The following is an 18207-nucleotide window of genomic DNA, read 5'->3' as shown; positions in this document are numbered from 1 at the left end:
CCCTAATATCACCATTATTGGGTGATTTTAATTTACATTTAGAGCTTCTTGCCAAATCAGATACTGAACATTTGTAGACAATCTTGATGGTTTGACCTTATTCAGACCATAAATGTACCCACCCTTCAGGCCACACATACCCTAGGTGGAGTATTTACTACCAATCCAGACCTAAGTCTGGAAATGGTCCGGCCTCTAGTATGGACAGATCATACGGCCATTTTTATTACACTTAAAGCTCCCTCGACTAATGGTTCTAGTTCCTACTTTTCCAGTACATTTAAAATCCACCCATGGAGAAACCTTAATTCTGGGGAACTAAATGACTTTCTTTCAAACTCTAGTTCTAATATGAAACTGCAGCAGCAAGATTTGCTAATTGGTGAGACTGCAGTGTTGTTGCCAGTCCCTGAAAAAATAATAACTAGTCACATTCTGAAGAAAAGATAGAGTTTAAATCGATTCGTAATGAGTATAAAGCGCTAATCATTGCAGCGATATCGAAATACTTTACTAAGTTTCTACTAGAACGCTATTTAAAAAAGTCAAATCTCTGGAGTTATGGCAGCACCTCTAATCCTGATCAGTCCTTTTGCAACAAATTGGCAGAGTATTTTCAAGCCAAGGTGAATCTTATTTTTCTGGATTTTTTCCTCCTATCATAATACCTCTTGTGGTGATGGACTTAGCTCCACCTTCACAGTGGTAGATTTTCAGGAAACCAGTCCAGGTACTGATCAAAATAGGTTTGATACATTTACCCGTCTCTCTGTGGAGAAAGTAACCTATTTTATTAACTTATGGGTTCTACCGACCCATGCCCTCCTCATGTTTTACATGAGTTTTCCAGCACAGTGTCTCTCTATCTTACGGAACTTCTAAATAAAATGTTGACTGCAGGACAGTTTCCAGTCCTCAGGAAAAAAGTGTCTGTGCGCCCTTTGGTAAAAAAGGCACTCATTAGAAAAGCTATAGCCTATATCTCACCTCCCCCCCCCCCCCCTTGCCAGTAAAAGTGCTGAAAAGGGCTATGAATGAAGAAATTCTATCTTTTCGGTATTCAAATAATCTTCTTGTTTCCTTGCAGTATGGTTGTAGAACGAATCATTGTATGGAGTCAGCACTATTGGCAGCCACTGAAGGAGTAAGAATGGTGGTTGAGAAGGGTGAGAAGGTTGCTATGTATTTATTAGATCGATCTGCTGCATTCGACGGGGTCAACCACATGCTCCATAGCTACGGTTTTGTGGTAATGTCCTATGCAGGTGACAAACAAATTGTGGTGTCAATATTTTCTGAAGCTGAAGGGGAGGCAAAAGATTTTGCAACTGCATTATGACCTGGATGCAACCAAACTGTCAGAAATTAAACTCAGAAAATACTGAGGTACTACTCTTTGGGAAAGACTCTACTTTCTGGAACTCTTCGTGGTGGCCAGCCAGACTAGGTTCCTCTTTCTCCCCAGTCCAAAATGCGTAAAATATGGGGGTCATATTTGACACCAAACTATGTTTTTTTGGCCAAATTAATCAAACCAAGTCCTCTTATTTCTTCCTGCTCAGGTCTCTAAAGAAGATATTTCCTTTTATAACTTTAGAATTACAAAAAAACAGTAATTGTGGCACTTGTCATTAGAAGGATCGATTATTACCATGCCTTGTATGTGGGCTCTCAAAAGCGTTTGTTGATAAAAACTACAATCTCTTCAAAATGCAGCTGCCTGGGCTGCTTTTGAAAATGTCAGATTTTGCCTCCATTTCTAAGCCCGTGCAGAGCCTCCATTGGCTACCAGTTAGGGAAAGGATCAGTTTCACAGTACTATGTCTAGTGCACAAAGCTCTTCACCTGACAGGACCAGAATACTTTAAAATATTATTTTTCTGGCACTCAACTGGTCATTTGCTCAGAAGAAGTACTGCTAGACTGGTGGCTGTCTCCAGAATAAACAGAGCAAGAAGTGGCGTCAGGAGTTTTGTTGTGCTAGTGAATTTGGAATACTCTGCCGTTAAACTTAGGATCTCAACCAAATCTGCTGCAGTTCAGGAAAATTCTGAAAACCTGGCTTTTCTCACAAATAGATAAATAATACATCAGCTCTGATTCAGGCTCTGGTGGTTTTTCTTTCTGAAACGCTAGCGCCAAGACATCACTGGGTAATTGCGCCCTAAATGCGTTTGTTTACATTATATTACATTCCATTACAGCTTGCATTGATTCCAACATGCTGTACCTGCTCTGTGTGAAAGAGAAGCCTTGATTATAACTGCTCTGCCTGTATTTTATGTGAGATGCTTGGACAGCCATTGTCTGAGCTGTACTTTTTCTGTGTGCTGCGGAAGTGTGCTCTTTAGCTGTCACTGTGGCACCTGCTCTGTGAGGCTGAATAAACATTTTTTTTATTCAAAAGCATAAAGGATTAGGGTGGTCATGGGTAAGCCCAGATGTGGGTCCTCTGCACACTGCGTTACTGGCACCAAGCTTTGCCCAGCTGATGATCCCACAACAAGGGCAAGATCGGTCCCAGGATGCTTGTATTCCGGTTCAGGGATGACCTGACTTGGCAGTTCAAGCTGGACTGTTCCCATGAGGAGCAGGGTCAAGACTGATTTGCATATGGCTGGGTCCGAAATGAGGTGGTTTGGTGGCAAAAACATGATGGATTGGAATGCTTCTCTGAGTGATTACCATAGTTAGACTTATTGCACTCAGCCTCCCTTCACCTTTTCAACCCTGTACAGTAACCAGTTAAGTCAGCAAAATCATATGAAATTCCAAAAAGGGACCTGTATAGCTGTTCAAAGCTTTCAGCGTACTTTACACGTTAATTGCTTAGAACCTTCTGCGTCAGTGCGGAATGTTCGAATAAACGGGTGGGCCGCGACGGCCAACGGTCGTTCGTAGCACCAGGTAGGTAGAGCTCCCGCCAGCCTTCTGTCTCTAAAACTTCATCATCCAACATACTGCTGCACGCGGCGTCCCACAACACGAAGACTGCACCTCGGTGGTAAGCACACACAACAAGGAAACATTTCTCACATAGGAGCAAAACAAAAACAACATTCTTCCAACCACACACCCTACTTGGTGTAGAATGCTGCTCATGGGGCAAACGCTTCAGCACCCTAGTAAAGTAGCAACCGCTATATAAATGCTGCAGTACACTACAGTTAGTGAGCTGGCTCTGGTAGCTCATCTCAGTTCTTGTGCCACTTTGCACCTGGCAAGAGTCAACAGCGTAGGGCCTGACATGGAGGCCTTCGGGGCATCTTGCTGCCCTTGGTTCTGGTCTTTCCTGTAGGATGGACACTCTTAATTATGTCAGTCCTTACCATCCATGCCAGTCTTGGCAGAGTGGTGGCACAACAGAACTACTATGTGCCAAGCACTGCCGGCGCCTCTCGTCTCTCCCTGGAGACCAGCTCTCAGCATCCCTTAATACTAGAAAGTTCTGGCCAATCACACACACTAACAATATCACTTGTCACTCATTCTAAATACTGTTACATCAGCACCACTTGTATTGTGCATATTGTAAATAGGAAGTCAGCACCTCCTGAGGCCTCCAAGCACCTACCTTGCCATGTGCTCAGCTGACTGTGTGCCTGCTGCACCCACAAAGTGTCATGCGCGCTTGCTCACTTATACCTGTATGGAAGAAAGACTACCCCTTCAGCAGTGTTTTTTCTATGTCACTCCCTCGCGCTGGATGACGCTCATCTCTATTCGTTTCTTCTTACCCTTTTGCAGCAAAAGTGAAGTCGAAGTGCGGCCCGACCTTCTTCCCTTGCGCCAGCGGCATCCACTGCATCATCGGCCGGTTCCAGTGCAATGGCTTCGAGGACTGTCCCGATGGCAGCGACGAGAACAACTGCAGTAAGTGCCAGTTTGTTTAATTCAGCAGTATGGCATGCAGAGAGGGTCAAGGCAGGCCTGGGCAAAATTAACACTATGCCAGCGAAATTCCAGAATTTTGGGTTACATTAAATTTACTACGGTTCTCGAAATTTTATATTACACCATTTTACGTATTTTTGGGTGATGTTTTGCAATTTTAGATTCATCAGCATTATTCTTATTTTAATATCGCTCTATACATCACTGTTTTAAACAGTTCTACATATGTTCAATCACAGGATTTATTTCGCAAATGAGTGCATTATGGCAATAGTAATCTTTGTGGTTTTTGTTTAATATTGGTATTCCAATTCCAATTCCAAAAATTCTTTATTTCGGCCACATGGGCCATAAAAGATACAATAAAATACAGTACATATATAACACAGTATTTACATATAAAAAGATCTACTAGATCTGCATGGGGTAAGGAATACGTGGTACCAGTTCAGGGGGACATTTTCTTCCTTATTATCCATACTGCCATTAAGAATTTTGAGACAGCAAAGACAATATGGCCCAGGGTGTTAGTTTTCATAACCCTGTATGCCTGTAAGTACTCCCTAAAACCCAGGTTTCGGCACAGGGGTGCTATCCAGCGCTTCCTGGGACTCTGGTAGGAATTGGCAAACAAACATTATGTGTAAATCATCTTCGTCTTGGGTTTTGCAACAAGGGCAAAGTTTGTCACCCCCTGTGGACCATTTATGGGTGAATACTTTGGTGGGAAGTGTACCAAACCTCCATTGCAGGAACAATTTCCTCGCCAAAAGAGGAAAGATAAAATCCATAAAAGGTTCGAAAAGATAAGAATTTTTGGATTCCATAAAACGTCCCGTCAAGGTGCCGCTGTTGTGAGCATTATCCATGTCAGCCAGATTTTTGATTTTATAGAGCTGGGTGAGAGTTTTGCGCGTAATCCTTTGACAGCCCTGAGCTGGATCATCCCATAGGTCTGGCAAGTTCAAACTGTGCAACTCCGTCTTGATAAAAGCCAGCCAGGGAATTTTGTTGCTACCATTCAGCCTCAATACATGAACAAGGTCCTGTCTGTAATGGTACAGTTCCTCGGTAGTCCATATCCGGTGCCAAAACTTCACGGGTTTCGACAGGAGGTCTTCGGCAATGGAGTGTAAACCCAAGTCTAGTCGTAGGGGGAGGAGTGGCGTACCTTGCGGGAGAGCGAGTAAGCGTCTCAAAAAATTATTTTCCACCGCTGCCAGTGCCTTCCCTGCTTTGTGACCCCACAACTCGCTGCCATACATGGATGCTGCCTTCGCTTGGGATCTATATGTTTCCAGGGCCGGGCTTACAGGTTTAAAGGTGGAATTGTTTGCTACCTTCAAGAGTGCGCCCGATAGCTGGGATAGTTTCAGCCTTGACCTCGCTATCTGACAGTCCCAAGCTAAGTTTTCTTGTAATGTTACCCCCAGATATATAAAGGTCGAGACCCTCTCAAGACTAACTTCCCCGAGTTTTGGATTGGGTCTGGTTTTGGTAGGAGGATTGAAGATCATGAACTTAGTTTTTTCAGTGTTCACCTCCAGCCCATGTTGGCGACAGAAAAGGCCAAAACCATTCACAATCCTCTGAATCCCCATGGGGGATTTGGAAAGCAGGAGGGTATCATCAGCAAACATTATTGCCGGAACCCTCCTGCCTGCCAAAAACGGAGCATCATTGTCCTTAACAGTGTCAAGGTGTTGGATGACGCTGTTAATGAAAAGGCAGAACAGGGTCGGCGCCAAGACACAGCCCTCTCTGACTCCTCGGCGGACCGGAAATTTGCCCGAAAGCTTACCATCCCTCCCACACCTCACTTGTGCATAGTTGTTCTCATGCAACCTGATGATAATACTAAGGAGGTGGGGGGGTACTCCTAGCTTCTGCAGAACCTCCCATAGTTTCCCTCTAGGGACTAGGTCAAAGGCTGACCTCAGATCCACGAAGACCATGTACAGCCTTCCTCCCTCTAACGTGACCGTCTTCCAATAAAGGAGAAGGAGGCGGAAGATCTGGTCCATGGTCGAAGTGTTCTTTCTGAAGCCAGCCTGAAGGGGGCTCATGATGTCATTGTCCTCCACCCAGTCCAGGAGGTGATTAAGGATAAGGCGTGCAAAAAGCTTTTGGGATACATCTATTAGGCTAATGGGCCTGTAGTTCGCGGGGAGCAGAGTAGACCCCTTCTTATGGATCGGAACAATCTCTGCCCCCAGCCACGACCCGGGGATTGACATACCTCCTAGAATGGCATTAAAAAGAATGAGAAGGTATGGGCCCCAGATGTCCAAGTGATGCCTAAACAGATCCCCAGGTAGCCTATCCAGACCTGGCGCCTTCCCCAATGATAAATGCTTCAGGGCTGCCTCCACTTCCCCCAGGGATAGTTCCAAGTCATGGTCCTGTGCGCCGCAGGGCACTAAGAGGGCTATATCAGGGCAGGAGTTAGTGTCTTGGTAAAGCGCCCCAAAATGGGCCTCCCAAACCTCGGGGGCAATGTTGGGTTCCACTGCTTTTTTAAGTTCCCCTGTCCCATTATTGACAAGGGCCCAAAATTTACGGGAGTCCCTGACTTTTAGGGCATCATGAAGATCTTGCCAGTGATTCCAGTCCCACTCGGTCCTAGCAGTCGCCATCACTGCTTTGTAGTGTTTCCTAAGGTCACATACCTTGGCCTTATTAGACCCCTCTTTTATTGCAGCAATAAGTTCAGACTTTGCTGCCCTGCAGGAGGAGGTATACCAGGTGGGAACATGGGTCTTTTTCTTTCGATTTGGCACCACCGGGTAAAATACCTCAGCCAAATCGCTGACAAGATCCTGGTGGATGCCACCCAGTTTCACATTGTATTCTGGGGTTCTTGGTGCATTTAGAAGTGCGTCCACCTCCATAAGCCTTGGGAGTGCCAACTCGTATAGCTTACTGATTGCCTCTTCTGAGCTCACAAGCTTACCCCACTTAACCCGGCGCCTGTTAGTTGTAAGGACCAGTTCCCCTGTGTCTCCCCCCGGACTTTCTACCAATGTACCCGCTAAGTGCAGGGGCCACTGGATGTTTAAACAAAGGGCATTGTGGTCACTATCTGACCTGCTTATTACCCTAAAGTCGAGGACTTTGGGCCAGAGTGTAATGTCTAACATGATATAATCTATCCTCGACTCATGGCCCCTCCTATTGAAAGTACACACTGAGGGGGTATCGGACGGGGTACGCCCATTACAAGCCCTCAGTGCGTAGTTCAGGGTAAGGGACATAAGTTGTATTGCAAGGGGGGACCAGACTTTGGGATGAGGGGAAGACGAGGGTGGAACCCCCCAGTAGTCATCCTCGGCCGTGAGGGCACCCTCCAATAAGCCCTCGAGAGGTTCAAAGTGGCAGTTGAAGTCTCCTCCAAGCACCACCTTGAGATCTCCCGGGAGTTGCCCCAGGAAGGAGGACAAGTCGTTTAGGGTTTGTGACTCATTTGGCGCGGCAACAGGTCGCGAGTAGACATTCACAATAGCCCATGATGGTTTACCAGGCCATGTGAGCCGAACGCACTGGATGTCCTGCGAGAACGTGTGCACCTGTTCCGCCTGGCACCCAGTGTGACTCGCGATCCAGATTGCCAAGCCACCTGACGGCCTCCCCCTCCCACCCCATTTGGCAGGGATTTCAAATACTTCAAACCCTCTCCTAGCTTGGGTGTCCCTCGCCCATGTTTCTTGGAGAAGGAGAATGTCGCTACTACCCACCAGATGGTCCCACTCCGGTGTGCCTTCCTTATTTGCAATCCCTGCCACATTCCATGAGACAATTCTCAGGCCCTGATCTGTTGGTGGAGGGCCTTGGCCTACAATGGGAGGTGCCGCACAGCCTGTGGGTGGATGGATTCCTGGCAAAACAGTAATGCACTCCGCGATGGCGGATGGACCAGCCAACTCCGCCACCCCCGGTTGCAGAATATGGTCAGTCCCGATGTTGGGTGGAGGCCCCTGTTGACCCAGACTGTCACCCATACTAAGTGATCGATCTTTAACATTATCCTGCGGGCCATGTTCAAATACAGGGGCTACACTCACTCCCACCCGACTTTGCACCTCATCTATAGCATTATCCTGCGGACCATGCTCAGTTACAGGGGCTGTACTCTCTCCCGCCCGACTTTGCACCTCATCCGCCATCTTCCCAGGGCTGAAGGATGTCACCTTGGTTTGTGGTCAGTCGACCTGGTCTAGGCAGGAAAATCTATTATGATGTATGAAATTTACCTGGGCCGGTGGTAAGTAATGCCTTGGTCTGTAACATGAGCCGTCTACCGCGAAGCCTACTCTAGTCCACCCCTTCTCCCCCCCTGCCTCTATATTGCTAACATTTGGGTAGAAGTATGAGAGGGGGACTAGTTCGATCTTGGATTTGTCAGGCCTTACAAGCCAGTTGCAGATGTAGTTAGCAACGTGGGGGCTTTTAAAACTTATAATAATACAATCCCCTACCCTATTCTTTGGGGTAAGACCAATCCAAGGGATCCTCCTGACCATCAGGACCTCGCCTTTCAGGTTAGGAGGCAGCGGCCTATTAATACTAAGCCAGCTTATCACCTTGTTGCGTAAGGAGTCTTGAGGCTCCCTCATATCACCAGTTAACTCAGGTACTCCCACCATGATTGCCGTGTATGGGACTGCTTCTGGGGGCAGGTTAACCACCCTGCGCCTGTCAAAAGGGGGCGTGGTACCATCAGTAGGACCATTGGTAGAGTTCACCACTCCCCCTATTTGTGGTGCAGGAAGTTGCTTGGATCTCCTTGGGGCCGGGACAGGGGGCCTAGGTGCTGAAGGTAGCAGAGGGTGCGTCTGGGGAACAGGCGCACCGTCCGTACTCAGCAGTATCGTGTTGGCGCCCTGAGACGGTGCAGGGAGCAACGGTCTATTCCCTGATGGTGCCCGGTGGGCTGGAGGGTCATTTATCGCATTTATGGCTGAGCCAGGACTTTTCCTTAAGTGACTGTTTTCCATGGCCTTCAGTCTAGTCTCTATGGCGTCCAATTTAGCTGAGATGGGGTTTAGCAAATTCCTCATGATATCTGTGAGTGAATTAATCAATGTGTCAGTGCTATTAGAAGTTGCCCCACCAAAAATAAAAGGGCCCGAGTGCAAAAGTGGGGCAGCAGTAGTTGGAGAACCCATGTGATTCAACCTGGACCCAGACAAATTAAGATCAGGGGAGGCGGAAATGTCTGTGCTGTCAACCTGATTTAGCTCAGTTATATCAATTTTAGCCCTCTTTGCCTTCTTTGCTTTCCTGGACCTTTTCCTTTTTGGGGGCTGTTCCACGCCACTGCCTGCCGGGTCTGGAAGCAGGTCAGCCTGGCCTGCATCTTGCAAGTCTATTCCCCTAATTTCCGGAATGGTAGGATGGTCAGAGATCCCAGATAGCCGGGAGGAGTTCCTATCCCTCTGCGTCAAGGGAGTTCTTAACTGCTGAAGGACCGACTCAATCGTGTGATCAATACTATCCATTAATGACAAATGGGTGGCATCCAGTGGGATCGGTGTGCTAGCATCTGTAGAAACAGTATCCCCCTGTTCCAGGAACACACTTTCCGGACCCATCTCGAGGTGCGCCTCTGTGATTGACGAGCATTTGCTAGCTTGATTACTCGCCTTTGGGAAGAATTTTTCCAGGGTACTTAGACCTGGTTGGGCGGACTTACTTCGTGAAGTTCTGGTCGCCATTATGGAGTGTGTTGGGAGGCGCTACGGGGCCGGGAGCGTCAGAGGGGTGGCCCGGTCCGGTCTCTGCCGGCCTCTAACGGCCTAGAACGGCCCGCTCTTTGCCCGGTCTTCGCCCCGGGCTTAGTCCCGCGCGCGTCCCGCGTCGCGGAAGACCCGGACCTGGATATAGGGACCGTTTGTGGGCAGTGGGCGGGCCACGGGGAGAGCGGACCGGAAGGTCTTACAGGTCACGCAGGGACTCCTGGACAATGGAGTCCCTGCACACGCTCGCAGCCCCGCTGCGCCTCGCTCCCACACCCAACTCCAGGCTCCTCACCAAAGTCACGAAGCAGCCCCCAGCCAAATGGGGCGAAGCGGCACCCGCGAAGCGGGTGCGGCAAGCAGTGGCCACAGGAACAACAGGCTACAGGAAATCCAACAGCAGCGCCAGGAACAGCGCTACAGCAAGCAGAAGCGTCCCAAGGAGCTATGCGGCGGGAGGAGGTAAAGTACCCTGCTGTGGGCGGTGGGCGGGCCACGGGGAGAGCGGACCGGAAGGTCTTACAGGTCACGCAGGGACTCCTGGACAATGGAGTCCCTGCACACGCTCGCAGCCCCGCTGCGCCTCGCTCCCACACCCAACTCCAGGCTCCTCACCAAAGTCACGAAGCAGCCCCCAGCCAAATGGGGCGAAGCGGCACCCGCGAAGCGGCACCCGCGAAGCGGGTGCGGCAAGCAGTGGCCACAGGAACAACAGGCTACAGGAAATCCAACAGCAGCGCCAGGAACAGCGCTACAGCAAGCAGAAGCCTCCCAAGGAGCTATGCGGCGGGAGGAGGTAAAGTACCCTGCTGTGGGCGGTGGGCGGGCCACGGGGAGAGCGGACCGGAAGGTCTTACAGGTCACGCAGGGACTCCTGGACAATGTAGTCCCTGCACACGCTCGCAGCCCCGCTGCGCCTCGCTCCCACACCCAACTCCAGGCTCCTCACCAAAGTCACGAAGCAGCCCCCAGCCAAATGGGGCGAAGCGGCACCCGCGAAGCGGCACCCGCGAAGCGGGTGCGGCAAGCAGTGGCCACAGGAACAACAGGCTACAGGAAATCCAACAGCAGCGCCAGGAACAGCGCTACAGCAAGCAGAAGCGTCCCAAGGAGCTATGCGGCGGGAGGAGGTAAAGTACCCTGCTGTGGGCGTTGGGCGGGCCACGGGGAGAGCGGACCGGAAGGTCTTACAGGTCACGCAGGGACTCCTGGACAATGGAGTCCCTGCACACGCTCGCAGCCCCGCTGCGCCTCGCTCCCACACCCAACTCAAGGCTCCTCACCAAAGTCACGAAGCAGCCCCCAGCCAAATGGGGCGAAGCTGCACCCGCGAAGCGGGTGCGGCAGACAGTGGCCACAGGAACAACAGGATACAGGAAATCCAACAGCAGCGCCAGGAACAGCGCTACAGCAAGCAGAAGCGTTCCCTTGCGCCAGCGGCATCCACTGCATCATCGGCCGGTTCCAGTGCAATGGCTTCGAGGACTGTCCCGATGGCAGCGACGAGAACAACTGCAGTAAGTGCCAGTTTGTTTAATTCAGCAGTATGGCATGCAGGGAGGGTCAAGGCAGGCCTGGGCAAAATTAACACTATGCCAGCGAAATTCCAGAATTTTGGGTTACATTAAATTTACTACGGTTCTCGAAATTTTATATTACACCATTTTACGTATTTTTGGGTGATGTTTTGCAATTTTAGATTCATCAGCATTATTCTTATTTTAATATCGCTCTATACATCACTGTTTTAAACAGTTCTACATATGTTCAATCACAGGATTTATTTCGCAAATGAGTGCATTATGGCAATAGTAATCTTTGTGGTTTTTGTTTAATATTGGTATTCCCTTTTAGGTATTGCCTGCACAGCGTTTGCGTTGTACTTCTGCAATATCTTGTATTTAATATAGATTAAAAGCGGCTCTTATAAGTTCCCTTAGCTGAATTACTGTGTCTATCCGCTGTTGTGTGGTACTTTTTTTTTTACCTTTCCTGGCTGTACGCATTGAAACAGCTGTGTAACATTCCTATTCTCTCCATCGTGATACCACAGAGGTATTCCTTTAATCTCACTCTAAATTGTATGTGGCCTTTAGTTCTTGAACTCGATATTATGACTTTGTTTTGTGCAGTTATATTTGTGTCCCTGCATGAGCCGTGTGAAGTTCTCACTTCACGCTCTTCCCATGTCGGTAGAACTCGACAACACTGCCCTTTACTGGTTACTTTTTAACTGAATATGAAAATTTCTCTTGCAAATATTTATTCTGTAGGTGAAGCTACTGGGTAATGAACTAAGTACTAGTAATCAACTCAATATAAAGTCGGATATCTCTGTCTTTAGGTTTTGCCTGCACAAACAGGTTAGGCAAAATCTAATGCATTTACTAATGCTTGTTATTCAGTGGTACAGCATAAGTATCACAGCTTGACTTTTGTACATTCCACAAGATGAAAACCAAAAACGGCCTCACAAGTCCCACTGTACATCAAGGTTTTCCACAAAATCTTTTTTTCCATTGACTGCTGTGGTAAAAAACATAATGTAATTTCAGCATGTTCAATTTAAAATTAAAGATTCTGAAAAAACATCCAAATAAATATATGCCTGAATAACTGTCTGGTCACATGTAACATTATAAAAAAGAGACCCCTCGTACTATACGTACAGTACATTGTAATGAATACTCCTTACTATACAGATTATAGCCATCTAGGACCTAGTGGTATTACACATCTGTGTCCTGTATTTTAAGTCCACTTATTGGAATATAGGTCTTCGTTACTATAGACTCAGTTTATATCTTGGTGGTGTATATACTGCGTCGCTACGGAGCATCCAAGCCACCAAGAAAATGCTCCTCGCGCCAAATGTAGATATGTACGGACCTTACGTTTAATCCTGGCAGAAACTACTTGAAGGTAGGCCTCTAATTCCTCCCACCAAAATTACATGGGCAGAATTATATATCACTTTTTACTGCCTGTTGCCACCAGGAATACCTTGGCTGTAAGGGGCTGTGAAAACTGCAAAATATTCCCCTCTCCATGGGAGAGGGGAGCACTTTCTTTTTAATTTTTATAAAGATACTCAGTTTAGGGATGCAAATAAATAGTGAAACTGTTTGTTGCAGGGCTCGGTCATGTTGACAGAGCTCTCCACTAAACTATAAACAGCATTGGCAGCTAGCGCCATGACTGTGGTTCCAGCCAATGCTTTAGAAAAGACCACCAGCGCGGCAGTCCTTTCTAAATTTGTAGGGCTGTAACTCTGTGAGTACGACAGAGTAATTTACTCCTACTCCCTAATGGAGAAACAGTCTGCCTGCCTAGATATAAATTGGTCCTATGAGTCTTTTTTGATTTTTATGACTCTTGACAATGGCCAATATTCATACTTAGTCCTGCCTTTCTGGGAGGAAGTGTCCCCAGATTTCTTAAATGTAGACGTCTTAACATTGAGCTAATATATTGTTGTATTTTGAATGGATCGTTGCTGCAATCAAATGTTTTGATTTCAACCGAGAGTGTATACTTCCCAATATAGATTGACCCTTCATATTTTGTCATAGTTGCCAGTTCCCTAAACCATAAATCTTCCCCCAGAGGTGGTAGTAGATCATCAGTTCCTTGAGAGACACACAGTTGCACCTGCATCTGTGATACGTGATGCCTCGAATTTTAGAAAAATCTAGCAATAACACTACAGTGGCATCAGTAGATATCGTATGCCCACATGCCCACATGCACTCTCTGTTAATGCTTGTAGGACTTGTGAGTGAGGGGCATGCCATTGAATCCGCTTGTTATCCCTACCTTCCTCTCATGGCGCCAACAGCTTTTGGCAGGACACAGATTCAACCACTGTAACATCTGCATTGTCCAGTGCCATCTGAGCAGTATCTTGAAGGTGCTGAGTTTTAGCCTCTCCTCCCGCAACCCATCCCATGAAGTCCCAGTAGGGTTCCCTATTCTTTTTCCTAGTAGGTATTCCCTAACCTTTCCATCCATACCTCTTGCAGAATAGGGATTCAGTTATGTTCACTGGTATGGGAAGAGATTGCCCCCCACCAGACCCTTGACCCTTGAGACCGCCAGCCCTCCTCACTAATATCCCCAGGGCTCCCTTAACGAAGAACCCCAATAACGAGAGTGCCAACACCAACTGCATGCTCGTTAACTGTAGGTCGGCATCCACCCAACTTATCAAAATCCTTCAACCCCATCTCCGAAGCAGAGGTCATCAAAATGATCTCTAACACCAAACCCTCAGCACACACCATGGATCCCTTACCGGCCCAACTGGCCAAAAAGCACAAACTATCCCTAGCCCCTCACTGGACTAAGATTATAAACAGCTCCTTGAGCACTGGAGTCATGCCAGACTGTCTCAAAATCGGCCAAGTCACTACTCTACAGAAAAAAAATGGCACGGACACAAACGATCTGAACAACTACAGACCTGTCTCTTACCTCCCTCTTCTAGCGAAAATTATGGAAAAATGTATTCTCATATAGACAGCACAAACCTTCTTGAGCCTCGTTAATCAGGTTCAGAAAAGCGAGAGCAGAGGAGGTGGTCCAACAGTGGTTCACCTCCGCACTCAAAATATAAAAATCAAGAACTTCTCGTCTGACCCATTCCCTGTATGTAGGGGTGTCCCACAAGGATCAGTATTCGCCCCACACCTTTACAACATATATATGGAGCCCCTTACCAAAAAAACAAACATTCCCTTCCATCTCTATGCAGACGATACCCAAATTTACCTGGAAACCTCCTCCATCGAAGACATCCAGAGACTGAACGTCACTCTACGAGAAGTCCAGCACTGGCTCTCACACAACCACTTAAAACTAAATCAGGACAAGATGGAAATCCGCCTCATCTCTAACAAAGAGGAGTACACCCAAATCACAGAATGGATAAAAACCATTGAGGCTCTCAATCAGAATCTCACCCTAGCTGATTCCACAAAATCGTTGGGAATCACTCTGGACCCGAAACTAGACATGAACAAACACATCAAAAACACTGCAAAGAGCGCATTCCTCAACCATAAACTACTCAAAAAAATAAGACCCTTCATCCCTCTTAGTGACCTCAAACTAGCCACACAATCCCTGGTACTGTCCACACTGGACTACGGAATTGCACACCTTCCAGGAACAGCAAAATCCCATCTAGCTCCACTCAGATCAACTCTGAATGCAGCAGCCAGAATGGTCACCGGAGTAAAGAAATATGATCACATCTCGCCTGCACTCAAAGAGCTGAAATGGCTCCCTGTCAAATTGTAAGCCAGCTTCAGAACCGCTTGCCTCACGCACAAAGTGTTGCACACAGGGAAACCCGCCTACCTGACTGCTAAACTTCAGAAGCCAGGGCAGTCAAGAACCCTGAGTAGTACAAATACTCTACTCCTTAACACCCGAAATCTCGTAGACAAAAAAACGCATCTCGATCTTTTGCAGGAAATGTGTCGAAAATATGGAATTCCCTACCAGTCCAAATCAGTCTAACGCCTCCTGCATAAAATTCAAAAGTGAACTCCAGGACTACCTCCTCAACCGATCTCCCCAAAGGGATAGCTACAAGCCAGTCGCCAAAGACAAACCATAGTTGCACACGGACACTTTGGCTTCAATGATCTCTACATCACTCTCCGCATTGACTACCTCCCGCCCCCCACTCAACGGTCGAACCATCCGTGAGTCATGGGGTTCCCTATGATTACCTCAGCGGGGCGTCATATGCTCCCTTTACATTCTACCGCAATAACTGTCATATGTTTCCTGTACAGTCTACTACGATATCTTACTTATGAGTGACATGTCATTTTTTTTATATACTAAATTGCTTAATGTATCCTATGAGTGATTCTTGTTGTAAAGCACTCCGATACCTTCGGGTCTAGTTAGCGCTATATAATACTCATAATAAATAAATGTTCTGTGTAGCGCATAAATAACCCCGTCTATTTCCTCATTTACTAAACTAATCATCAATTACAAATGTCTGACGGTTCAATCAATCATGTGTGTTGTAAAGCGCGACTACTCTCCTGTATGGGTCTCAAGACGCTGGGGGGCTTCTGTTACGTCGAAGGCGCTGTGGGTCATCGGTACAGCTAGGTCTTGTGGTCCTTGCTGAATTGAGGCAGTGAGGTTGATTACTTGAGGTGTAGAGGCAGGGTGTTCCATATCTTTGCTGCGAGGTAGGATAAGGGTCTTCCTCCGGCATGGCCTTGCGGATATGTGGGACGGTGGCCAGGTCCAGTTGGGAGAAGCAGAAGTCACTGGTTGGTGCGTAGAATGCGAGGCGGTAGTTAAGGTATGCAGGTCCCGCGTCGTCTAGGTCTTTGTAGGTGTGTGTGATGAGCTTGTAGGTGACTCTTGTTCGCAGGGAGCCAGTGGACGTCTCTCGGGTGGGTTGTACAGTCTTACAGTGGAGGACCAGAGTCGCTTCTAAAAATGTGGTAGGTTGGAGGTATTTCACCTATGATTAGCCATATGTCTCCCTCCTCCTCCCAACCTACTAGCCCGGTGAACTGTAGTCCAAGCTATCAAGCTATCTCGTTTTTAGTACTTGTACAGAGTGGGGCTACCGTACAGAATTAAGGGTGACTTTTAAGCAGTCTATGCACTGCCAGAGTGCAACTCAGATTATTTAACTTTTGTAGATCTATAGTCTCTCCATAAATTATGCCTGAGTAGTCCTGCATATTAACGCATATTAAAAATGTTTTGTTGCGTTTTAAAGATTTATTTAAATTCCATTGGGAATTAGTCTTCCCATAGTCATTTCCCAGCTGCAGTTTCTTCAGTGGCCCATAAATTTGTTTTAAAGTCAACTCCCCTTCTAGCTCAACTTGTAAATTGTTGTGCCGAAGAGATAGAGTAACAGTAGTGATCATTTTTTCTTCCATTTCGTTTGTGCCCTAAATAGTAAGTGATACAGAAAGGTGTATTTATGGACAAATACATATGAAATGTCGGATGTGTGAGTAGTGTACCGTCTTATTTACTTATTGCCGGAATAATAGAGGATGCTAGTAATTGTCATAACTGTAGTGTTAGTAGACCACCATCCTTCTTCTCCCTGTGTTAATACTGTTTCCATTTGACACATGATAGTGCATGTTCAGCCCAGGAAGTGATGAGGAGTTAAGTCGTTTTTAGTTGTCACAAGGTTGGAGAACTGTACTATCTACTTGCAAGTGTTGTGCTCTTATCTCCTACTTGCTTGTGTCTTTAACCTCTGTTTTATTCTAACTGTATCTCCATGTATTAGAATCAACGTCATGGAGGCATAGCCTGTCGCACATAGCACCTTTATATTGATGTCCCTGATTACTCTTTTATAGTAATGTAGTTGGGTAGGAGCTACTTTGAAAAGTGTTTTTCAGCAGGTGATTTACACCTGCCTCTGACCATTGTCCATGTTTTGGTTTGGGCTGCTGCCAACCTAACGGTGGGCGTACGAGGGCATGATCTGTGATTAAATCTCTAAAATTCCACTGGAGCTTATCTTTGGTAGAATACTGTAGGGTAGCAAAAAAATAGTGTATGTATTTATGTATGTATGTATTTGCATACTTAAATAGCGCTACACTGTCACCCAGAGGGTATCCTGGCGCTTTGACTCAGCATAGCCGAAACCACAGATGCAGAAATCACTCTGCTCTTGGAAACAGGTGGGTCTTCAAACCTCTCTTAAAGGTTAGGAATTTACCCTGACTCCTCAGCAATATCGGGAGAGAATTCCAAAGTCTAGCAGCCGCAAAACTAAACGACCGACCTCCCATCCTTACCCTCTGGACTCTGGGAACCGTCACCAGATATGCAGAGGAAGAGCGTAGGCTCCGAGAGGTAGAGCACCATGAAAATAAGTTCTGCAGCAAAAAAAAAGTGTATGCAGGGTCTGGTTGCATGCACACAAAGTGTAGACAATATGAAGACGTTTAAACCCTTGTAGCAACAAGGGTGTAAAAGTCCTACATCCACCAGAAATTGATTGATATAACATCTAGGCCGATATTTCTGCTGCTTTCATTTCCAAAGTGTACTCTACCTGATCTGACGATGACTGGGTCTAAAGTGAGGTGCAAGTCATCCTCTGTGACTACTTTGGTCTGACCAAATTCTACTAGCGTCCTCAAACGTTTATTGAAGCATGTAGATCTGTCATCATTTGGAGCAAAGAGGTACCCTACAATCAGTCTTTTGTTGCAGTTTGAGCTTTGTGAACACATACCTCACTCCTGGGTCTGATTAGGTTTTCAATAGGTGGTACAGTAAAGTTTTGTGCATCTGTATAGCTATGAGAATGAGGATTCCCTAAAAGAAGATCCATTGTGATATGGGCACTAGGTATGTTCAGCGTTGCAGGCATATATGCCCTTTCGAACCTAATCCCTCCCAGGTTATCTGCTTCCAACAGTGATAGTTGAGCTTCTTGCACAAGGGCCACATCTGTGTGTTTGGCAGCTTAGTAAGTCAATGTTTTTTCCTTTCTTTATATAATGCATTAAACGTTTGTCATTCAATGAAATAATGAGTAGGTCTTTTTTGTTCA

General features: G+C 46.8%; 1 protein-coding gene across 2 annotated transcripts in view; it reads left to right on the top strand.

The window, feature by feature from the left end:
• Positions 1-18207, top strand: part of LDLRAD3 (low density lipoprotein receptor class A domain containing 3) — a 584528-nt gene that overhangs the window by 271861 nt on the left and 294460 nt on the right. For both annotated transcript variants that reach the window (XM_086959537.1, XM_086959536.1), the window contains one exon: positions 3748-3873. In XM_086959537.1, the coding sequence (XP_086815663.1) occupies positions 3748-3873 (126 nt within the window). The remainder of the gene's footprint in view (positions 1-3747; positions 3874-18207) is intronic.

The sequence above is a fragment of the Lissotriton vulgaris genome, chromosome 2_2 (genome assembly GCF_964263255.1).
Source record: "Lissotriton vulgaris chromosome 2_2, aLisVul1.2, whole genome shotgun sequence".
Taxonomy (NCBI): domain Eukaryota; kingdom Metazoa; phylum Chordata; class Amphibia; order Caudata; family Salamandridae; genus Lissotriton; species Lissotriton vulgaris.
The sequence above is the reverse complement of the archived record's forward strand: the minus strand, read 5'-3'. Positions and strand labels throughout refer to the sequence as shown.